Source organism: Bufo gargarizans, chromosome 3 (genome assembly GCF_014858855.1).
Source record: "Bufo gargarizans isolate SCDJY-AF-19 chromosome 3, ASM1485885v1, whole genome shotgun sequence".
In the NCBI taxonomy this organism is placed as follows: Eukaryota; Metazoa; Chordata; class Amphibia; order Anura; family Bufonidae; genus Bufo; species Bufo gargarizans.
The window spans coordinates 421,110,017-421,135,147 of record NC_058082.1 but is presented as its reverse complement, the minus strand read 5'-3'; the positions used below and the strand labels follow the sequence as shown (position 1 = coordinate 421,135,147).

Below are 25,131 nucleotides of genomic sequence, written 5' to 3'. Positions count from 1 at the left end.
TGCAGAGGACTTAGGAGCATTCATCTCCACAGTGTTCCTGAGAAGGGAAAAGGCAAGATTCTGCACAAAGGTGACTCCTGTATTTTTGCCTGTTTAAAATTTGAACTGTTATATGACACATGAGAGCTGAAGATAAGTGCTTTATGTGACTGAACTTTGATGGGCTGAAGCCAAGCCATCCTGTTGGAACAAATTTGAGTTGTGTTTTTCTTCCAATAAAACCCTTATGTTGCATCCAATCCTGCCGACTGCCTACCATTTGTACAGCTAACCTCCACATATGGTGTCGGATGCGGGCAAGTGGTTGCTAAGGGTAACGGCTGCATTTTTTTTTTTGACTCTGTAACCTGCTTATGTCCTGGATAAAGGCTGCTACATTGTTGCCCAGTGAGACTCCTGCCATGGAGGAGCTGGTTAAGCAGTTTGTGCAGGTCAGTGCTGCCCAGCAGGAAACCAACCGTCTGTTGCTGGACCAGATTACAGTCCTGAGAGAGAGTGTGTCAGCTCAGCCAAGGAATATGGAGGAGTTAGCTGGGACTGTGAATGTAAAAAAAGCAGTGCACCACGCCTTGCAAAAAATGACCCCAGATGACGACATAGAGGCCTATCTGGCAGTGTTTGAAAGGATTGTGGAAAGGGAGAAACTCCCTGTGGCTGAATGGACTGAGGTTCTGGTGCCTTATTTGACTGGGGAGCCGCAAAAAGCATATTTTGACTTAACGGCAGAGCAGGCCAAAGACTATGATATCCTTAAAGCAGAAATCATGGCCCGGCTGGGAGTCACCTTATCTGTGCGTGCCCGCAGAGTCCATGAATGGCGGTTTGAAGAGAAAAAACCGCCCCGCTCTCAAATGTTTGATTTGTTACACCTTGTGCGCAAGTGGCTACAACCCGAGACACTGAGTCCAGCAGACATTGTCGAACGAATCGTGCTCGACCGCTATGTGAGTGGACTTCCTTGGGACATTCACCGCTGGGTTGCTCAAGGAGACCCCAAAACCCTGGATCAATTGGTTTCACTTGTGGAGCGATTTACGACTACAAAGACCTGTCTGAGGCCTGAAGGTAAACCACAGCAGTTTGTGGGATCCTCTGGTGGTCGTCGACAGAGAGCAACCTCCACAGCCATTTCTACCTCTGAGCAGGAGGACCGAGCCAACAGACAAAGCCTGGGTGGCTCACCCCGGGGAAAGAGGTTTTTCATTCCAAGAAAGGTACCCTCCCGTTCTGAAGCCCCCCTCGAAGGCCGACCTGAGGTCCGTTGTTGGAAGTGTCAGCAATCGGGGCATATTGCAGCACACTGTTCCCAGGAGGAGGAGCCAATGGAGTGTGGTGCCACCCACCGCCTCTCCATGTTTGCGCATCCTGTTTGCAGTGCTACACCCCTGCAGGAACCAGGTCCCCAGGAGCGTCAACTCCAGGTGAATGGGGTTAGTGTTGTGGCCCTTTTGGACTCGGGTAGCCTGGTCACCCTCTTGTGTGCTGCCGTACCCCATGACCTGGTCATCCCTGAAAGGCGGGTGGGGTGGTTTGTATCCAAGTGACTGTAGGGACTGGCTGCCGGACAGTGACCCATGAAGTGGGTGTGGTACCAGACTTATTACATCCATTGATTGTGGGACGTGATTTTCCGTTGTTCTGGGAACTCTGGTCTCATTCCCATTGTAATGATACGCCTGTTACATGTTCACCTTTTTTTTCTTTCAGCCCAATTCCTTTAGGGGAAGAAGCCCAAACAGATGCTGTAGGGGTGACCAATGAGGTATCAGACAGTTTTCCCCTTGCAGTGTTGGCTGGGGATGAGGGTGAGGAGTCTAACCCTGAGCAGAATGTACCGGACTTGGAAGTGTCACGGGAGAACTTTGGGACTGCTCAGTTACGAGACTCCACCCTGAAACATGCATGGGAAAATGTAACCGTACTAAATGAGGTACCTCAGGAGCCTAATGCTGATCAAAGGTTTCCTCATTTTGCTGTCAGTGATAATTTACTGTATCGTGTTACTAAGATGCATGATGAAATTGTGGAGCAATTGGCGGTACCCATACCTTATAGAAGAATGGTCCTTGATATGGCCCACACCCATTTACTTGGGGGTCATCTGGGGACTGATAAAACAAAGGAAAGAATCCTGAAAAGGTTCTATTGGCCAGGTTGTTACCAAGAGGTTGAAGGGTTTTGTCGCTCCTGCCCAACCTGCCAAGTAATGGCTCCGGTGAGTCACTTTCGGAGCCCCTTGGTTCCCCTGCCAATAATTGAGATTCCATTTGACAGAATAGCTATGGATTTGGTGGGGCCGTTAGTTAGGTCTGCCCGAGGCCACCAGTATATTTTGGTAGTGCTGGACTATGCCACCAGGTATCCTGAAGCCATTCCGTTGCGGAATACCTCCTCCAAGTGCATTGCTCGGGAGTTGGTTCATATATTTTCGAGAACTGGCCTACCAAAAGAAATACTGACTGACCAGGGTACACCTTTCATGTCCAAAGTTATGAAAGAGCTTTGCAACCTGCTGAAAATTAAGTAGCTAAGAACCTCTGTATATCATCCCCAAACAGATGGCCTCGTAGAGAGGTTCAATAAAACCTTAAAGGGGATGTTGAGAAGGGTGGTAGAAAAGGATGGGAGGGACTGGGATTGTCTGTTGCCATATCTCATGTTCTCCATCCGAGAGGTCCCCCAGTCCTCCACTGGCTTCTCTCCATTTGAGTTATTATATGGGAGACATCCCAGGGGATTGCTGGATATTGCCAAGGAGACTTGGGAGAGTGAGGCTACCCCTTACAGAAGTGTGATAGAACACGTGGCCCAAATGCAAGATCGCATCAGCAGTATTATGCCCATCGTGAGGGAACACATGCAGAAGGCCCAAGAGTCCCAGAGCAGGGTGTACAATAGAGCGGCCTGGGTGAGGCAGTTCAACCCTGGGGACAGGGTACTAGTGCTGGTTCCCACGGTAGAAAGCAAATTTCTGGCCAAGTGGCAGGGTCCTTTTGAAGTAGTAGAAAGGGTTGGAGAAGTCAATTATAAAATACATCAGCCTAAGAAAAGAAAGCCCATCCAACTCTATCACGTCAATTTAATCAAACCTTGGAAGGATAGAGAGTCCCTGGTAGCAGCCACAAAACCCCAAATGGATTGTCACACAGATATTGAAAAGGTTGCAATAGGTGACACCTTGTCCAAACCCCAAAAACAAGAAACCAAGGAGTTTCTACAGCAGAACAGGGATATTTTTACGGACCTGCCAGGCACTACAGATGTCATTCAGCATGATATAGTCACTGACCCCAAGGTAACTATAAACATTAAACCATACAGAATCCCTGAGGCTTGGAGACAAGCGGTCTCTGAGGAGGTAAAGCGTATGTTAGCTCTGCAGGTTATTGAGGAATCCAAAAGTGGGTGGTCCAGCCCCATTGTATTAGTGCCTAAACTAAATGGGACCTGGCGGTTCTGCAATGACTTCCGCCGTCTAAATGAAGTCTCTAAATGCGATTCCTATCCTATGCCCCGGGTGGATGAATTAATTGAAAGGTTGGGACCAGCTAGGTATATTACCACACTTGACCTCACCAAGGGGTACTGGCAGATTCCCCTATAGGAGGAGGCAAAGGAAAAGACTGCCTTCTCCACCCCAGATGGGCTCTTTCAATATACCAGGATGCCCTTTGGGTTACAAGGGGCACCCGCCACTTTCCAGAGAGCAATGGACAGGGTCTTGGGGCCCCATAAAAGGTATGCAGCAGCATACTTAGATGATATTGTGGTCTTTAGCACAGACTGGGAATCCCATACTGGATTCCCTCAGGAAAGCTGGCTTTACTGCTAACCCGGAGAAGTGCGCTATTGGGTTGGAGGAGGCTCGCTATCTGGGGTATATTGCAGGTAAGGGAACAATAAGACCACAGGTAAACAAAGTGGAGGCAATTCAGAAGTGGCCACAGCCTCGGACAAAAAAACAAGTGAAGGCGTTCTTGGGGATTGTTGGCTATTACTGCAGATTTGTCCCGAACTTTGCCTCCATTGCAGCACCATTAACACACCTCACAAAAGGGAGAAAGTCAGTAATGGTCCAGTGGTCTCAAGAGACAGAAAAGGTGTTTCAGGACCTTAAAAAAGCACTATGCAGTCAGCCTGTGCTGATCGCACCAGACTTCTCAAAAGAGTTTATTGTCTAGACCGATGCCTCAGAGGTTGGGTTAGGGGCAGTAATGTCACAAGAGGTAAATGGGGAAGAACACCCCATCATATATTTGAGTAGAAAACTCACCTCCCGTGAGAGAAACTACTCAATAGTGGAGAGGGAGTGTTTGGCAATAAAGTGGGCCCTCGTGGCTTTGCGGTACTATTTGGCAGGTAGGAAGCTCCGCTTGGTATCTGACCATGCCCCTTTAAAATGGATGTGCCGAAATAAAGGAAACAATGCAAGGGTAACACGGTGGTTCCTGGAGTTGCAGGACTTTAATTTTGTGGTAGAGCACAGGGCAGGGAAGCTTCATGTTAATGCTGATGCCTTGTCAAGGATTTACTGTCTATCAGGGTCAAGTGCCCAGTCCCCTGGCCTTGGGCAGGGGGGGGGGGGGGGGGAATATGTAAGCATCCAAAGGGTGAGGTTATTGATGGTAAGTATGTGCCACTGAGGCTGCTGCTCTCAGTGATGTAAATCCCGGAGGTAAATGGCAACCAGTGATGTTAGATTGCTGAGTTGGTGGTAGCTGGAATTTGGGTCGGGGATTTAGGAGTGACTGAAGAGTTTGGGTGGGAAGGTCACTCCCATACTCCATCTCGGGTGTTACCACCTCACCCAGCTGGAAGCTAATTTAAAAGACTCACTGTCAGTGTGTGGTTGGTGTTGGTCTGCAGAGGACTTGGGAGCATTCATCTCCACAGTGTTCCTGAGAAGGGAAAAGACAAGATTCTGCACAAAGGTGACTCCTGTATTTTTGCCTGTTTAAAATTTGAACTGTTATATGACACATGAGGGCTGAAGATAAGTGCTTTATGTGACTGAACTTTGATGGGCTGAAGCCAAGCCATCCTGTTGGAACACATTTGAGTTGTGTTTTTCTTCCAATAAAACCCTTATGTTGCATCCAATCCTGCCGACTGCCTACCATTTGTACAGCTAACCTCCACAATATTTAGAAATTCGTTCATGCTTCGTTTGGTGGTAAAAGCAGAATTGCGTTATGGATTCCGTTATCACGGACCATAACGCAATTCTATGACGGAATGCATAACGGAATGCCTTTAGATGGGACACACGCTTGATTAAAAATGTGCGCAAAGAAATTCTATTTCTTCATTTATATTAGGTATAATACCACTTTAATTTATAATGACCCCCATTTCTTAGTTCTATTGTTTGCATGTGAAATGGTATGCAGCCATGCTTTTATTATTTGTATGTTCCCTTTATGGTTATGCACCTATGACCATGTTTGTGTTAGTCAAAAAAATTCTTGTAGGAATGCCTTTAGAGGAATTCCGTTATGCATTCCATCATAGAATTGCGTTATGGTCCGTTGTAACCGAATCCATTACACAATTCTGCTTTTACCACCAAACGACGCGTGAACGAATTTCATAACATGAAATTCGCTCATCTCTAGATGTTACAATATTACTACTGTAAATTTGTTATAACAATTTATTGGCCATTTATGAAGGAGTCGGAGTGAGAACTTTGGCTTACAGTCCTGCTTGAAAAGACCACTACTTTAAAATGAATGTATATTTTTTTTATCCATGTGTACAATTTTTAATTTCTGTAAACCTCATGGAAAATTGTTGTTCTCTGACTGACATCAGTGATGCTCAAAGATCGCAGAACAGAAGATTTGGGTAAAGGAGAGCGAAATCTCCTAAGTAATCATAATTTTCTTCCATAGAACTGTGTCCTTCCTTACCTCTTGGCTTTTATTCTGAGATCAGTGGTCCAAGATAGCCAAAGCCGATCATCTTGTACCATTAATCTCTGGATATTTCTAGCAAAGAGGAAAGGTATAAATTTACCTTGTCATGAGATCCGGAAACTATGATATTTTTTTCTTAGGCAGGTGTCACACATTTTTGTCCTGCGCTTTCACAGGGTTTTGTAGCTCTTGGTGTGTTTTTTTTTTTTTTTTTTTTTAACTGGCATCTTCCGCAGTGTTTTTCTTGCAATAGTGTTTTTTTTGCAAATCGCGGCAAGCTTTGGCTCTGGTGTGTTGTTCCCTCATTGCCTGGAGTTTTTCTTCCATAGACGTCTGTTTTTTTTGTTTTGTTCTTTTGTACAGTATGTGTGGGCGTTCTTTTAATGGCTTGTTGGTATGCTGTGCTTTTGCCAATCCTTTTTTCCCCATACAGATATACAGGGGAAGTGACATTACAAGAGGGCATATACTTTCTTCTAAAAACACTAAGCATGCAAAAAAAAAAATTACATAAAAAAATGCCAAGGGCTAACGATATATGGGCAAAAATGTCTCCTAAAAATGCTTCTAAAACAATTGTCAAGTTAGGCATTTTGAGTTCTTGTTTTGGCCTGTGTAGAAACCCTTAAGAACTTTCGGGGGTCACTTATTAAGATCGTCGTTTTTGACGCCATTCTTAATAAGCCTCTGCGCTGGTGGTGAATCCGCCAAAGTTATGTAGAGGCACCGGCCTCTACATAAATTTGGTGTACCCAACGCCGGTCTAAATGTAAGCCAGCTTCCTTGCTGGCTTATATTTAGATCATTTTCCACACCTAAAACGTAGAATGATGAATGAGACAGGCCTGCCAGCCCGCCCACGCCACGTCCACTTTTATAGACCTGGCGCGAGCAGGGAAAAGTCACAGATTTGGGCGCAAATAACCTTTGTGCTGCAATTTGCTCCAGAAAAACACCTAATATAGGCGTATTTCTGATCATTAATGACCCCCTTAATTTGGAGCCGTTTATAAGCTTTAGCCCCTTCTAAAAGTACCAGAGAACCCAGTATGACAACTAAATGTGCTTCATGTTGCCCATTTGATATTTGAAGCACGAAAGAAATAAAGGAAGACAATTGTAGAAAAAATGCTATTTATAAAGCAAGTACACATGGCTTCATAAGACAAAATCCCCAAACGTATCCCATCAAAAAGTGCTTGCACCCAACCCACTTTCTAAAAGTAAATCCCACTTCAATTTTAGGAAAACGCATCTGCCACTATGCCCTTTTGCTTCTAGAGGGCGCTTACACTCTGCCGGCAATTTTTCCCTAATTGCCCTTTACAGAAGAATGCTGTCTTTTGCTGTTATGGGCTGTTTTTCATCTTCTGAGGGGTGAGAGGCTGGAGTTAACGAGCAAATCTTCCATCTTCAGGGTAATAGTGCTTCAAACTGCAAGATACCTGATTAGGACCAAGACTGCAACTGTTTTAGTCATGAATGGCTGAGAAGCAGAGTTTTCTACCATCATGCTGGTTCCTGTGGGGGAAAAAAAATAAAAATCTAATAATGCTCCAAAAATCAACTGCTAACCAGCTAATTACAATGAGCTAACCTCTGTGCCAGCAATGGACTCTATAGGAAGTAAGCGATGGCACAGAAGTAAGCAACTTCTCCTACACATAAAATACTGCTATAAAACTGTGGCAACATGTGCAGTACAAGGTAATATCCATGGTTTACTATATGATCAACACAATTTATGTGGAAAGTTTTAGCATTTCGGCAATGCACTAGAATAGAGACAATGTTTAGTTTCACCCACAAAATAGCAAGGAGGACACAGAGTAGGATCCTGAAGACTGAAAGAAACCATGATGGTCTCAAAGGTCAGGACTATCATGAGAAAAAGGTAACTTTAATTACCATTATAAATATTCCCTAAAATTTAATTAAAGGAGTGTGTATAGAAGGGAGTTTTTCTTGAAGATCGTACTAATGTGATCTGGTAATTCAATCATTAATGAAACTGATGTTAATGCTGAATTTATCAATGCAGTAATGTCGATATAACTCTGTAATATGTGGGGTTAAAGGGGTTGTTGAGCTTAGATGGTCTATGTTCAGCATAGGCCACCACTAGATGATCACCTGGAGTCTGATACCCTACACACCGGATCATCTCCTCTTTAGACAAGTCTATAACCTGCCCTAAGGTCTCCACTCGATCCAATACAGTACTACCTCAACTTGGCGAATTAACAGTACTGTATGCACAAGGCTCTCTCCCCTCATGTAACCAAATGTTTTGCATTTGTCCTTTAACTGTAAATGATATACTTTTTGCTTTTATGCATGAAAGGGATTTCATAGGACTGATTATAATATCACGTGACATATTATAGGCAATAATACCACCCAATACAAAAAAAGGTACCTGAATTTGTGGGAATATGCACCTCTGCTGCCTCCCCATCACCTCCCAATCCAGTGGCACGTAGCTGAATAGTCACATGATTGGCACCTTCAGGAACTGGAAGCTCTGCCTGTGTCTTGCTTGTCACATATAAGGTAGGGGTTGAATGGGAATCCACTCTATAAAGTATCTACAAAAACAGAAGAATTAATGGTACTAAGGAAAGAAAATAAAATGAGAATTGTCAACAGTCTCTTTTTTTTTTTTTTTATAATTACCTTGTATTCCGTTACAGAAGACTCATTTTTCATTGATATCAATGGATCCCACTTGATTCTGACACTGGAACGCGAAAGTGTCCAGGAAATATTTCCCGGAGGTCTGTTTGGAGCTGAAGAATGACAACTGGGTTAGTCACAGACTAAATACTATGCATGATATTAAGCTAGTTTCACACTAGTCTTCCTCTGCCAGAACAGCCTGCCAGAGTTCATCATATCAGGCATAGTAGGAAGGGACCAGAGGACTGCCAGGCCCCATTGACTGTAATGGGAACTGGTGGGGATCCGGCATTAGTGCCGGGATTTAGCTGGACTAAAACTGGTGCTTGCAGTGTTTTTTACTCATGCTGGATTCCATTATAGACAATGGGCTCTGACAGGGAAAGGCAGTATGAACTCCGGCAAGCTGTTCCTCTGCCGGAAGACTTTAACGGTAGTGTGAAACAAGCCTTATATGAAAAATTAATCATAACATATAAACAATACTAATATGATTATTTGTATGTATTTTTTTTGTTATACATACGTGATTTGGTGGTAGTAACATTGGCGATGGGGCTCGGTGGCCCAGTGCCAGCTCTGTTGTAAGCATGAACTGTCACATGGTATAGGGTATTTGGCTTTAGACCGCTCACTTTGGCAACTGTGTCCAGACTTTCCGACCTCACCCTATCGGCAGCACCTGCATTATCACCAGCCTTCCAGTATCTGATCTGTTTGAGGTTACACAGTTAATAAACCAGTTCTGGATCAAGGAGAAGCCACGCACACAATTTTGGTTCTCTTAGGCATTCTCTCAACCCCTTAACTGGTCATAGCATGCATTCCTTAAATACCATTGCCAGCTAAATGGGTACACAATAGCAGTTGGGTATTGATTACTGTGCACACCTTACCTCATAGCCCAATAAAACCCCCTTGACAGTCGCCACAGACTTCCACTCCACCTTGATTTCAGAAGATGATAGAACTGTTGTCTTCACGTCAGATGGTGAAATGCTCGGCTCTAAACACCAGAACACTTATTAATCATATGAAAAGCTCATGAAATGCAAAAATAAAATATATTACATATATGTCTACTTTAGACTAAAATTTACACCTAATAATTTCCCCCCAAAATTTTCTCTTAGGAAAATCTAACAAATATGCATAAAGAAATGCAAGCAGACAGGTATAGCTAGTACCCATGAAATCAAAGACTGCGCCAGTAATATCATGAATATCATACCCTCCTCTGCAGAATATACAATGGTTTCCAAACTGTAAGGTCCTTTTCCTTTTTGATTAAATGCCTTGATCATGACATTGAAGGGAGTGTAGGCTGCTATGCTCTCATTTCTATACACAAAGTGCTGCGACTGCGCCCCAAGAATTTTAACTGTCTGCCAGGTCTCCTCAGTCATTCTTTTGAAAGCAATGATGTATCCAAAACCATCTCCATTCTGGTACTTCCTCTCCAACGACTGTTATACCAAGAACAAGAAACCAATGATAATTCATCTGTATTTAGGTACTTATAGCAGCACAATTCCAAATGGATGGACTGTAGAAAAAGTGCATTTGTTTTACAGTGAAAGTGTCACAACCATAATGGCCCCTCAAACCACCCAAAGAAGTTTACAGTTCTGGTCAACAGTGATGTTTGTGTTCAGTTTCTCCGATGGATGAATAAAAAACACTTTATTCCCACTTCAGGCTGTATGCAAATTGACCATTTGAAGTTAAGGGCACTGTTGTCTTGATGCTAAAAGTCAAGACTTCCATGCCCTAATCCAGCCTCTTCAGTCTTGATGGACGTCTGTGCTGACTGTACATGCTCTAAATTTTCCCAAGATCCTGCTCAGGTGCCATCATCTAGTACATAGACTCAACACAGAGACATCACTCAAGAGTGAAGAGGCAGGATTGGGGCATAAACAGTTTAACTTTGAGCATGAAGACCGCTGCCCCCTTGACTTCAAATGCTGATTTTCATACAGAGCATGACAGGGAATTTTTTTTATTTTCCAGCAAAGTTATCCATTGGATGAACTAAACACAAAAATCATTGGGGACATGATCACCAAAGCCATCATGATCTCCGGGCAGTTGGGGGATCATTATAGTGGTGTCAGGATCTCCTTAACTTATTGGTATTTTTCCGGAGCCCATTAAATCCACATGCATCCAACTGTATTGGGAAATATTGTGTCTGCCTTCTGCCTTGCAGTCATGGAATTACTAGCAAACATTATTTAGGATTACGGTATACAGCCTTAATCAGATGACTTTAATATGGCTTCAATTAGGCTCCAAGAATTCTATGAGGTCCTACTGTATTGGCTTCTTCCATCAGATGCCATGTTACATAGATTGCTTTGCTCCATTATGTGGTGCTGTATAGAGGCCTCTTAAAGTGGAGAACGGTGTGCTGATTGATCCATATTACAGAGCAATAGGGACTCTATGCATTAAATGGACTCTAGGACCTCTAAGTTAACAGCTGTACATGTGGTCTAACATGCAAAAATTGTCAGACTTAACTAAATGGATTAGGAAATTTTATTTAACATACAGTATGTTCCTGTATACCAAAGCTGAAAGCAGCAGAAACCTGCAGAGCTTTCAATAATGGGTTGAAGCACATAATTTCACACGATCTTGTAAAAAGTATGGGGGTCATTTACGAACTTATATATTTTCAGGTGTATATGTGTCGGAGATAGGACTTTTCCCTGCTCACACGCGCTCTAAAAAAGGGGATGGGCTGCCAGACCCGTCTCATTTATCATTTTCCACCACAGAAAGAAAATGTTCTAAATCTACACCAGCAAGGCAGCTGGCATAGATTTAGACGGGTGGTGGATGCGCCAAAGTTAGGCCTCATGCACACGACCGTTGTTTTATTCCGTGTCTGTTCAGTTTTTCGTGATTTTCTGCTGACCCATTGACTTTCAATGGGTCCGTTGAAAACTCGGCTAATGCACCATTTGTCATCCGCGTCCGTGATCTGTGGTTCCAGTCCGTCAAAAAAATATAACCTGTCCTATTATTTTAGCGGAAAACGGTTTGCGGACCCATTCAAGTCAATGGGACCGCTAAAAAAACACGGAGGCACACAAGATTGTCATCCGTGTCTGCGTCCGTTTTTTTTGTCTGGTGGTCCTCCAAAAATAAAGGAAGACAAACAGAAACGGATCACGGAACAACGGAACCCCATTTTGCGGAATGGAACACAACAACTGTCGTGTGCATGAGGCCTTATGTAGAGGCCCGTGCCTCTACATAACTTCAGCAGATCCACCGCCAGCGCATGGTGTTATTATGACCGGCGTCTAAAAATAAATGACCCCCTATATGTTTTCAAAGCAGCTTATTCTAAAGAAAGAAACTGCAAATATGTGGGAAGAATCAAATATTCAATCATTTACTTACCTTCCAGGTAATTGTGAGCTCGTTTGGTGCCCCTCCTCCACCATTAAGACCTGATGGGGCCACAATTGGTGCTAAAGGGAAATGTTGGGTAGGTATAATCAGGTGTTATACATGCTAGAGTTACAATATTATCTTATATCAATATGAATCTTTATTGTAATTTGTTTTGGAAAAAAGATAGTATAGACCGCCCTGTGATTCTCAGAAATTTCCCTATGAAAGGAGTAACTATAGGAGGTGAAGATATTGCAGTTACACCTTGGCCCTATGGCCTGAGAGGGCCCCAACAGTCAACCTATTACATACTACAAGTGCTGGTTATCTCTGTATAGTGATATCACTGCCTAGTATCCCGTTACTGGGACATCATTGTGTTCAGTGGGCCAGATTTATCATTAGCTCAGGTCAGAATAATGGAGTGAAAAAGTCCCCAACGCTAAAACTGCGCACAAATTTGCGACTTTTTTCTGCTCTGCACTATGCTCGCCAGTTTTCTGAAAGTGGGCGTGTTTTCTTATGTAAATGAATCTCTAGACAGATTTACTATTGGGACTATTTAAAAAGTCGCAATTTCACTCCAGTGAGGACCATGCTTATCTTATGAGACTTTTTAATAGAACATGCGACTTTTTCATAAAAACATGCGACTTTTGTAAAGCTGCTTACTGACGAATAAACTGCTACCGTCAAACCACATTTATTAGTCTTAAAGGGCCGATCATAAATCTGACTTGGCTAAAACTGACTTTAGCCATATGTTAAAGTGGAGTGAGCTGTCAGTCATGATAAATCTGGCCCAGTACCTTTTAATTTTGATACCATGTTTATTCCCCTTGCTGTGACATTATCACTATGCCTTGACAGCACTATGTTAATTATACATGTGCTGTGACATGACTGTGTGCATTATCTTTCAGCTTTATCACTCTGCCTATTTCCTGTGTTGTGACATCCCTGCATTAATTATCTCTGTGTTTTAACATCACTGTGTTAATTATCTATGCACTGTCATATCACTATTCATTATCTGGGTATTGTAACATCACTGTGGTAATTATCTATGCACTGTGATATCGCTGCGTTCATTACCTGTGTATTGTAGCATCAATATGTTTATTAGCTCTGCAGTGTATGATCATTGGGGCTTATTTTTCATTTAAGGTTCTTTTTATGTCACTTTTAAGTCTGGCTTTGCTCTGTGTGCCTGCACCAAATGTATTAACTGGTGGACCATATTAATATATGTGGCGTGAGTGTAGTGTGGTTTACACCCTTAGGTGTAAAAGTAGACCAGGGGTTTGCCTGGCGTCAGATGCGACATTTGGAAAAGTCACAGATAATAAATGTGCCATAATCCAGGTCTAATCTGGAGTTTTCATTTAGAAAATTGAACTCTTACAGAATTCACATAGAGACAAAAAAGTTACAAAAACATAATTTGTACCTTTTGTAAACCAGAAAACAAGGATACTATAGTTCGTAAATAAGCCCCATTGTGTTTTTACCTCTGAACTGTGACATCACTTTGTGCGCTTTATCCTTTGTATTATGAGGCTATTTTTATTTGTCTGTTATGTATTGGGTGCCCTGTGATCTCCTACTTACACACACTTGTCTCCTATAGCTCTTTCCTATGTACTATTTCTTTAATGTTTAATATCTATGTACTGTGACATTACTGTGTTTTGATTTTCCTGTTTTGTGACATCACTGTACGCATTATCCCTGTCTAATTTGGGTCTCTATTACCAATTTAGCATTCGAGCACTGAAATTTCAAGTTATGCTTCTGATTATATTTTTTGTTATACCTTACATGAAATACAACATGGAGCACACCTTGTTGATGAATCTACTGGTTCAGGGCAGACAAGACATTGTTTTCACATATTTCTTTTCTAGCTTGAAAAGTGACTACAAAATTTTCTTAGCTAAGTTGCGTCAGTGTTGGAAAAAATGGTGCAAGGCATTTATAGGCATATTTTTCAATATATTAATGGCGGCAAAAGAGTATATTTACACACATAAATCTGACCATTCGTTAAAGGTACATATTTGATCACCATTTTTTATTGCATTGCATCAATTATTCCATTACAAAATTCCATTTGGCTTTCATTTTGTGGCGTTTGCCTTCTGCAGCTTGCATGTATTCTAGCACATAGCATACTGCAGAATGATGTTCACTGCTAAATCCTTCAGAGATGCTTGACGCTCTTCTCTTGTCCCTCTCTCTCCATTATTAACCACCTCCGGACCGCCTAACGCAGATGTGCGGTCCGGAGGTGGCAGCTCTGCGCACAGTCACGCATATATGCGTCATCTCGCGAGACGCGAGCTTTCCTGTGAACGCGCGCACACAGGAACGGAAGGTAAGCAAGTGGATCTCCAGCCTGCCAGCGGCGATCGCTCGCTGGCAGGCTGGAGATCCGAATTTTTTAACCCCTAACAGGTATATTAGACGCTGTTTTCATAACAGCGTCTAATATACCTCCTACCTGGTCCTCTGGTGGTCCCTTTTGTTTGGTGCGACTGTACTGACCTACCTGAGTCCTCTGGTGGTCGATCCTAACACCACACTACACTACACCCCCCCCCCCGTCACTTATTAACCCCTTATAAACCCCTGATCACCCATGATCACCCCATATAAACTCCCTGATCACCCCCCTGTCATTGATCACCGCCCTGTCATTGATCACCCCCCTGTCAGGCTCCGTTCAGACGTCCGTATGATTTTTACGGATCCACGGATACATGGATTGGATCCGCAAAACGCATACGGACGTCTAAATGGAGCCTTACAGGGGGGTGATCAATGACAGGCGGGTGATCACCCATATACACTCCCTGATCACCCCCTGTCATTGATCACCCCCCTGTCATTGATCACCCCCCTGTAAGGCTCCATTCAGACGTCCGCATGATTTTTACGGATCCATGGATGCATGGATCGGATCCGCAAAACACATGCAGACGTCTGAATGGAGCCTTACAGGGGGTGATCAATGACAGGCGGGTGATCACCCATATACACTCCCTGATCACCCCCCTGTCATTGATCACCCCCCTGTAAGGCTCCATTCAGACGTCTGCATGTGTTTTGTGGATCCGATCCATGTATCCATGGATCCGTAAAAAATCATGCGGATGTCTGAATGGAGCCTTACGGGGGGGTGATCAGTGACAGGGGGGTGATCACCCTGATCACCCCCTGTCATTGATAACCCCCCTGTAAGGCTCCATTCAGACGTCCGCATGTGTTTTGTGGATCCGATCCATGTATCCATGGATCCGTAAAAATCATGCGGACATCTGAATGGAGCCTTACAGGGGGGGGGGGGGTGATCAGTGACAGGGGGGTGATCACCCTGATCACCCCCTGTCATTGATAACCCCCCTGTAAGGCTCCATTCAGACGTCCGCATGTGTTCTGCGGATCCGATCCATGGATCCGTAAAAATTATACGGACGTCTGAATGGAGCCTTACCAGGGGGGTGATCAATGACAGGGGGGTGATCCGGGAGTCTATATGGGTGATTACCCCCCTGTCATTGATCACCCCCCCTGTCATTGATCACCCCCCTCTGTAAGGCTCCATTCAGACATTTTTTTTGGCACAAGTTAGCGGAAATTTTTTGTTTGTTTTTGTTTTTTCTTACTAAGTCTCATATTCTACTAACTTGTGTCAAAAAATAAAATCTCACATGAACTCACCATACCCCTCACGGAATCCAAATGCGTAAACATTTTTAGACATTTATATTCCAGACTTCTTCTCACGCTTTCGGGCCCCTAAAAAGCCAGGGCAGTATAAATACCCCACATGTGACCCCATTTCGGAAAGAAGACACCCCAAGGTATTCGCTGAGGGGCATATTGAGTCCATGAAAGATTGAAATTTTTGTCCTAAGTTAGCGGAAAGTGAGACTTTGTGAGAAAAAAACCAAAAAAATCAATTTCCGCTAACTTATGCAAAAAATAAAAAATTTCTAGGAACTCGCCAGGCCCCTCATTGAATACCTTGGGGTGTCTTCTTTCCAAAGTGGGGTCACATGTGGGGTATTTATACTGCCCTGGCTTTTTAGGGGCCCGAAAGTGTGAGAAGAAGTCTGGGATTCAAATGTCTAAAAATGCCCTCCTAAAAGGAATTTGGGCCCCTTTGCGCATCTAGGCTGCAAAAAAGTGTCACACATCTGGTATCGCCGTACTCAGGAGAAGTTGGGGAATGTGTTTTGGGGTGTCATTTTACATATACCCATGCTGGATGAGAAAAATATCTTGGTCAAATGCCAACTTTGTATAAAAAAATGGGAAAAGTTGTCTTTTGCCAAGATATTTCTCTCATCCAGCATGGGTATATGTAAAATGACACCCCAAAACACATTCCCCAACTTCTCCTGAGTACGGCGATACCAGATGTGTCACACTTTTTTGCTGCCAAGGTGGGCAAAGGGGCACATATTCCAAAGTGCACCTTTTGGATTTCACCGGTCATTTTTTACACATTTTGATTGCAAAGTTCTTCTCACACATTTGGGCCCCTAAATTGCCAGGGCAGTATAACTACGCCACAAGTGACCCCATTTTGGAAAGAAGACACCCCAAGGTATTCCGTGAGGGGCATGGCGAGTTCCTAGAATTTTTTATTTTTTGTTGCAAGTTAGTGGAATATGAGACTTTGTAAGGAAAAAAGAGAAAAAAAAAAAATCATCATTTTCCGCTAACTTGTGACAAAAAATAAAAAATTCTAGGAACTCGCCATGCCCCTCACGGAATACCTTGGGGTGTCTTCTTTCCAAAATGGGGTCACTTGTGGCGTAGTTATACTGCCCTGGCAATTTAGGGGCCCAAATGTGTGAGAAGTACCTTGCAATCAAAATGTGTAAAAAAATGGCCTGCAAAATCTGAAAGGTGCACTTTGGAATATGTGCCCCTTTGCCCACCTTGGCAGCAAAAAAGTGTGACACATCTGGTATCGCCGTACTCAGGAGAAGTTGGGGAATGTGTTTTGGGGTGTCATTTTACATATACCCATGCTGGATGAGAGAAATATCTTGGCAAAAGACAACTTTTCCCATTTTTTTTATACAAAGTTGGCATTTGACCAAGATATTTTTCTCACCCAGCATGGGTATATGTAAAATGACACCCCAAAACACATTCCCCAACTTCTCCTGAGTACGACGATACCAGATGTGTGACACTTTTTTGCTGCCAAGGTGGGCAAAGGGGCACATATTCCAAAGTGCACCTTTTGGATTTCACCGGTCATATTTTACACATTTTGATTGCAAAGTTCTTCTCACACATTTGGGCCCCTAAATTGCCAGGGCAGTATAACTACGCCACAAGTGACCCCATTTTGGAAAGAAGACACCCCAAGGTATTCCGTGAGGGGCATGGCGAGTTCCTAGAATTTTTTATTTTTTGTCGCAAGTTAGTGGAATATGAGACTTTGTAAGAAAAATAAAAAATCATCATCATTTTCCGCTAACTTGTGACAAAAAATAAAAAGTTCTATGAACTCACTATGCCCATCAGCGAATACCTTAGGGTGTCTACTTTCCGAAATGGGGTCATTTGTGGGGGTTTTCTACTGTTTGGGCATTGTAGAACCTCAGGAATCATGACAGGTGCTCAGAAAATCAGAGCTGTTTCAAAAAGCGGAAATTCACATTTTTGTACCATAGTTTGTAAATGCTATAACTTTTACCCAAACCATTTTTTTTTTTGCCCAAACATTTTTTTTATCAAAGACATGTAGAACAATAAATTTGGCGAAAAATTTATATATGGATGTCGTTTTTTTTGCAAAATTTTACAGCTGAAAGTGAAAAATGTTTTTTTTTTCCAAAAAAATCGTTACATTTTGATTAATAACAAAAAAAGTAAAAATGTCAGCAGCAATAAAATACCACCAAATGAAAGCTCCATTAGTGAGAAGAAAAGGAGGTAAAATTCATTTGGGTGGTAAGTTGCATGACCGAGCGATAAACGGTGAAAGGAGTGTAGTGCCTGAAGTGTAAAAAGTGCTCTGGTCATGAAGGGGGTTTCACCTAGCGGGGCTGAAGTGGTTAAGTGATCAGCAAGCTGTATTCTGATTAAATCAATGGAAGCCAAAACACTTGTTTAATTAATATCAATTTAAAAATGTTTTTATGGCATAATTAAAGAAGCACCACCAAAATGTCTATTCTCTCACCTTCTATTCTCTTACATTATATATATTTTTTTTTTGCGAGAGTGCTTCTTAAATACAAAGCAATAACAAAATATTGTGATCAAAGGTATACATATCCTTTAAATATTTAGACCCACATCTGCGGATGAACTGCGGCACTTCCATTATTTTGTTGTTCTGCTCTTCTAAAAGATCAGAAGAGTGGAAATGACTTGTGCTGGTGTGAACATACCCATACTGATGACCTATCCTCAGGACTTGCCATCAATATAAGATTGGTAGGGTTGTGATGGAAAAGGCCATCAGTATTAGAAAGTTGGATATCACCTTTAATATAACTAAGCAGGTATTATACAATAATGTGGAACAGATGGTTCGATACTAGGTGTATCCATTCATAGCCAATAGTATACCAGTGCAGAACATAGGAAAGATTACATTCATTTACTCACCTGCCTCTTTTGTTCTTATTATGGCTGATGGAAAACTGGATTCTCCAGCTCCTAAAATATTGCTAGCCACAACTCGGAACTGATAGTCAGACCATGGTGTGAGTCCCACCACTAAAGCTGATTCTGCATTTCCCTCCACAGTGGCAGGATCTATATACAGAAGGGACATTGCAGTTCACATAGATAAACCAAAGAAAAGTTTTAAATCCTTAAATATATTGGGAAAATGGCAAGATGAGGTGTAATCCTGATTTACTAAGCAATATTTTCTAAATGCTTGTTCTAGCCTCAGTTGCATATAGGCTATATTGTCTGCAGATTTTGTTTTCATACTTGAACACCAAGACAAGTAATGGATAAACATAGGTAACATCACACTGAGTAATAAACCAGACAAATAAATGTCATTATGTCCGACAAATGGTAATATCCAGGTTCGGGAACAGATGGCTAAAATTTCTGAGAAGAAAAGCATCAGGGGGATTATTTACTGGAAGGAAGAGAAAGGGTAACAGGAGGGAGGGTATGAGGTAATCTGAGTGGAGTGAGAAGAGATGGAGCACAGCTAAGATTGATGTTTCCTATCATTTACCGGAAATAACCATTACACAGGTGCCACCGTCTAGTCTAAAGAGATTGAGAAGCACAGAAAAGTGTTGGAGGTGATCATAAAATAGCTGGATATTTCTTAGTAGGTATCGAAGTTCTGAAGCTAAATCCCACCAGGAATGGGTACGAATGGTAGTTACATAGCTGGTTGAAAAGTCCATCAAATTTCATTAAGTTCATCTGTTTGAAGGCTTGTTCACATCTCGTTTTTTACTGTACTCTTGTTTTTTTTTTTTTTGCACAAGTGAATAGATTTAGACATAGAGTAAAAAACTGTTACAGAAACGTATGCGATTTTGTGGTTAGCCATCTTTGTTTAATGTATAGGTTTGACAGATATGCATACCTTTCAATACATTTGAGTCTGTTTTTTAAAGATTTGAAATGTATCAAAGGAAGTAGGAAGTGTCTGGATAAAAAAGGATATGCTTAATGGATGGAAACATATTGTCTTATGTTTCCATTCGTCTCTTATTCCATGCAATGTAAAAAAAAGTATACATTTCTATACTTTTTTGCAGGACAGAAAAGTGTGATTTGCTATGTTTGCCTAATTATAGTCTATGGGTACATCGAGCCAAATGTGCATAAATGAGCATAATGGATGCTTAAAATACAGGATTTTTTCTTAATTTTTCTGTTCCTGTGATGTGAACCTGGCCTAATTGTGGATAAATGCTGAGTTATTGTACTCTGAAAGTCACACACACAACCTGAGACAGTTATGAATTTTTTAATTAGCCTGAAATTGCTGGCCACTGGAGTCACCCTGCAGCCAGGGTTGTGAAGTTCAAGCTTTCCACTTCTAAAATCACCCAGTTACACTGACCTGTCCGAGCCGTTTTCCACTCTTCCATTTGTGGCTCCTTCACCTCCACTGTATAACGACTGATTGGGTTATGATTATCAAACCCTCGACTCCAGCTCAATTGGATACTTGTTTCCTTTGCATTTCTTGCAACCACACCTCCTGGAGGTCCAGGGGGGCCTATATGAAGCAACCACATATATGTTCTGTACATCATAACAAGTATATATTCTAAACCTATTTAATCAGTGAGCGCATATTGTAAAGGTCTTTAAAGGGCTTCTGTCACCCCACTAAAGTGATTATTATTTTTTTGGGCTTGTGAAATTAGTTATATTGTGATATATGACAATATAATTGTGTTACTTACTTTGATCCAGCAGTTTCTGCAAAAAACGAAGTTTTATAATATGTAAATTCGGTCTCTACCAGCAAGTAGGGCGGCTACTTGCTGCTAGCTGCTGCAGAAATCCGCCCCCTCGTCGTGTTGATTGACAGGGCCAGCCGGGATCTCCTCCTCCGGCCAGCCCTGTCAGTATTTCAAAAATCTCGCGCCTGTGTGGATTCGGCGCAGGCGCTCTGAGATGAGGAGGCTCGTCTCCTCAGCACTCCCTCAGTGCGCCTGCGCCGATGACGTCTTCTATTTTGGTGATGTCATCGGCGCAGGCGCACTGAGGGAGTGCTGAGGAGACGAGCCTCCTCATCTCAGAGCGCCTGCGCCGAATCCACACAGGCGCGAGATTTTTGAAATACTGACAGGGCTGGCCAGAGGAGGAGATCCCGGCTGGCCCTGTCAATCAACACGACGAGGAGGCGGATTTCTGCAGCAGCTAGCCAGCAAGTAGCCGCCCTACTTGCTGGTAGAGACCGAATTTACATATTATAAAACTTCGTTTTTTGCAGAAACTGCTGGATCAAAGTAAGTAACACAATTATATTGTCATATATCACAATATAACTAATTTCACTAGCCCAAAAAAAATAATAATCACTTTAGTGGGGTGACAGAAGCCCTTTAAAACAAACATCTGGTTTTATCTTGTGAGGTCAAAATATCCAAAGTTGGCCAATATTTGTATAAAATTTGTAATATAAAAACAGCTTGCTTTATTCAGAGCTTAGTGGCTATTTATTCTTTATGTGTTCCATATAGTTTCACTAATATAAATTTAAACTAGGTAAAATGTGGAGTTCCACTGTAATTAGAAAAGCTGGAGGAAAATTTGAACAGTAAATAAAAAACTGTTTTAAGGTAAGTTGGGCATTATTTCTCAATCTCAACACCAGTCTTCAAGTACCCATGATATGATATGATCTTGATAACACATGTAAAGAGTTATTTCTAATTAGGAGGCATCTACTAGGAAGAAGGTTCACTTATATTGCTATAGCTCTTGATGCATCATATTTAACAGAGTATTTGGGTTCTGCAGATAGAGCTTATTCATTGTGTAATTAAAAGTTATACAATTCTCCAGTATAATGCTGTCATTCAATAGGAACCTACTGAAACCTCCAGTAGATACAAATCTGTTCTGGTCATGTGATGGACAAACGTGTACATGGATCATTACAACACATAGCTATGATAACATTATAGTAAAGAACAGTGCGACTGTGTGTCCGTTATATGGCCAGGACAGATTGGTATCTACTACAAGTAAACAAAGACGTTTCTCACTGAGTGACTGCAAGCAGAGAGCTTTGAAATCATTAAGAAGTGATAGTCTATTGGAAAATTATATAACTTAAACTGTTTTTCCGAGACTTTATTACTGATGACATATCCTCTAGATAGGTCATCAGTATCTGATCAGTGGGGGTCCGACACCCAGGACCCCTGCCAATTAGCTGTTTGAAAAGGCACCAGCACTCGCAGTAGCACAGTGGACTTCTTTAAGCTTTCCGTGGTCCATGTGATATCACATTCCTCGGTCACGTGGCCTAGGACAGTGATGTCTAACCTCCGGCACTCCAGCTATAATAAAACTACAACTCCCAAGATATACACTTGCTTGGCTGCTCTCAGGAATCCATAGAAGTGAATGGAGCATGCCGGGAGTCGGAATTTCACCACAGCTGGAGTGCCGGAGGTTAGCCATCACTGGCCTAGGCGGAGCTCAGCCCCATTGAATTGAATGAGGCTGAGCTGCAATACTAAGCATAGCTACTATCAAATGTACAGCGCTGTGCTTGGTGAGCAGGGAGAAGGCTGTGGCACTCTTTGGCGTGCCGGTGCCTTCTCAAACAGCTGATCAGCGGGGGTTCCAGGTGCCAGACCCCCACTGATCTGATACTGATGACTTATCCAGAGGATGTAAAGTCTCAGAAAACCCTTTAATTAATTACTAAAAAACAGTGGAATATTATACAATGGGGGATTTGGAAGGCTGCCCGGAGCGCAAATCTCCAGCGAGGCCCTTGACTGCCCATACCACCCACCATCTTAACAGACATCATATCAATGAGAAGCAGTCTGTGACTGCACTGCCACTGGCCATGCTCCCTGATTTTGGTTATTGAGACACAGACACGGTCCCGCAAGGCCTGCATGTTAAGGTTGTGCCCTATGTGGCATATCTATGTAGTAAGCGTGATCCTGTTATCATATCTACTGTATGTAGTAAGCTTGGTTCTGTTATCGTATCTATCTAGTGTTAGATTTGTGGAGGGTCCCACATTCTTCAACATCCAGGGCCCATGGTAGCCTTACCGATCCTCTGCTAAAGAAACATAAAAAATGCAAACACCATGCTTACCTCGCACAAGGAGAGAAGCAGAAGCTGAGGCTCGGTCCACCACAGTCTGAGCTGTACAGGTGTATTTCCCAGCATGCCTTAATTTAGTATTAATAATGTGAAGGTCCCCAACTGATTCATCCTGCAAAAAGTGGTGCAAGTGTTGCCATCAGTGTAATACAAGGTAAGCCATTCAGACATTCCAGTTTATATAGTTGGTCATTCTGGCCACATATGTACAGTTGAAACCAGAAGTGTACATACGCTATATGAAAAGACACATATGCATGTTTTTCTCAATATCTGACATGAAATCAGAATAAACCTTTCCTGTTTTTGGTCAATTAGGATTACCATAATTATTATTATTTGTCAAATGTCAGAATAATGAGAGAGAAAATGTTTTAAGGCATTTTTATTACTTTCTGCAATGTCAAAAGTTTGCATAGACTAATATTACTATGCCTTTAAACAATTCTGGACTGCCGATATGATGGTGTCATGTGTTTGGCAGCTTCTGTTTGTTGGCGACATCTGAGTTAATTAGAGACACACCTGAGGATGTATTTAAATGCACACCTGAAACACACTGCTTCTTTGTGTACCATCATGGGAAAGTCTAAAGAAATCAGCCAAAATATTAGGAAGACAATTGTGGACTTGCACGAGTCTGGCTCAACTTTGGGTGCAATTTCAAGATACCTGAAGGTGCCTCGTTCATCTGTACAAAGAATTATACGCAAGTACAAACAAGATGGAAATGTCCAGCCATCATACCGCCCAGGAAGGAGATGGGTTCTGTGTCCCAGAATTGAACGTGCTTTGGTCCGACATGTGCATATCAACCCAAGAACAAAAGCAAAAGACCTTGTGAAGATGATTGCGGAAGCTGGTAAGATTGTGTCAATATCCACAGAGAAACTAGTACTGTATCAACATGGGCCACTCTACCAGGAAGAAGCCATTACTCCAAAAGAAACATAAAAAAGCCAGATTAATGTTTGCAAATGCACACAGGAACAAATCATTTTTGCAGACATGTCCTGTGCTCTGACGAAACTAAAAGGGTATTGTTTTTATCGTTGTCTTCTTTTTGTCATAAAAAAAATTAATAAAAATGATTTAATAAAAATAACTAATTAACTTTTTGGCCATAATGACCATCGTTTCATTTGGAGGAAAAAGGAAGAAGCTTTGAACCCTAAGAACACCATCCCAACTGTGAAACACGGGGTTGGCAGTTGTTTTTCTGCAGGAGGTACTGGTGCACTTCACAAAATAGGTGGCATCATGAGAAAAGAAGATTATGTGGAAATACTGAAGCAACATCTCAAGACATCAGCCAGGAAGTTAAACCTTGGGCAGAAATGGGTCTTACAAATGGACAATGACCCGAAGCATACTACCGAACTGGTTACAAAGTGGCTTAAGGATAATAAAGTCAATGTTTTGGAGTGGCCATCACAAATTTATGGGCAAAGCTGAAAAGGCTGGTGCAAGCAAGGCGACCAACAAACATGGCTCAGTTACACCAGTTTTGTCAGGAGGAATGGGACCAAATTCAGACCAACTATTGTGAGAAGCTTTTGGAAGGATATCTAAAACATTTGACCCAAGTCATACAGTTTAAGAGCAATGGTACCAAATATTAATGAAATGTATGTAAACTTTTGACTTTGCAGAAAGTAATAACATTCCTTAAAACATTCTCTCTCTCTCATTATTCTGGCATTTGGCAAATAAAAATAATTATGGTAATTCTAATTGACCAAAAACAGGAAAGGTTTATTCTGATTTCATGTCAGATATTGAGAAGAACATGCATATGTGTCTTTTTATATAGTGTATGTACACTTCTGGTTTCAACTGTAGGTACACAGCGTGGATAAAAGTAAATACTGTATTGTATGTAAAATATATGAATTAATGTAGAACAAATCATCAATTTACTAGGAACCAACCTTTAACTAAACATAGACTTCACCATTTCACTCACAATGTCATACAATTAGTCTGACAGAATGCATGATGAGTTTTCTTAACCTACCTCAAATTGTCACTAACTGCGGCACTGAGCAGGTTGACTGGTAGGATTTTCTCCAGTCCCAGAAATTTCAGCTAGAATGTGACTATGTTTTACAGAGGTACTCCTGCTGGAGATTATGGAGGAGCTTGCCTCTTGGCACTCTTGTAGGAGTGGAAAAGGTTTAACATAAGGTACACTGCAGGTCAAGGTATGGGAGGGGGTTAACATATGTATTGATGCCACAATGCCTGGTTCCTATGGTTTTGCTAAGCTGAACTTGGGTAACCTTAGGGTTCTGAG

At 42.1% G+C, this 25,131-nt stretch overlaps 2 protein-coding genes across 2 annotated transcripts in view; one reads left to right on the top strand and one right to left on the bottom strand.

Annotated features, from left to right (window-relative positions):
* Positions 1-3,758: 3,758 nt before the first annotated feature.
* Positions 3,759-4,181, top strand: LOC122931639 (uncharacterized mitochondrial protein AtMg00860-like). Its single transcript, XM_044285716.1, has one exon. The coding sequence runs from the start codon at positions 3,759-3,761 to the stop codon at positions 4,179-4,181; it is 423 nt and encodes a 140-aa protein (XP_044141651.1).
* Positions 4,182-7,327: 3,146 nt separating this feature from the next.
* CNTN2 (contactin 2) overlaps positions 7,328-25,131 on the bottom strand; it is a 65,691-nt gene continuing 47,887 nt past the window's right edge. Inside the window, exons 15-24 of the mRNA XM_044285715.1 lie at positions 22,827-22,947; positions 20,089-20,247; positions 18,651-18,800; positions 12,015-12,085; positions 9,829-10,063; positions 9,494-9,603; positions 9,124-9,310; positions 8,595-8,707; positions 8,338-8,506; positions 7,328-7,439 (exon numbers count right to left, since the gene is read on the bottom strand). Coding sequence (XP_044141650.1) covers positions 7,348-7,439; positions 8,338-8,506; positions 8,595-8,707; positions 9,124-9,310; positions 9,494-9,603; positions 9,829-10,063; positions 12,015-12,085; positions 18,651-18,800; positions 20,089-20,247; positions 22,827-22,947 — 1,407 coding nt within the window. The 3' untranslated portion in view covers positions 7,328-7,347. The remainder of the gene's footprint in view (positions 7,440-8,337; positions 8,507-8,594; positions 8,708-9,123; positions 9,311-9,493; positions 9,604-9,828; positions 10,064-12,014; positions 12,086-18,650; positions 18,801-20,088; positions 20,248-22,826; positions 22,948-25,131) is intronic.

Coding starts and splice junctions, on each gene's coding strand:
- LOC122931639 (XM_044285716.1), top strand. CDS start 3,759: ATGATATTGTGGTCTTTAGCACAGACTGGGAATCCCATACTGGATTCC.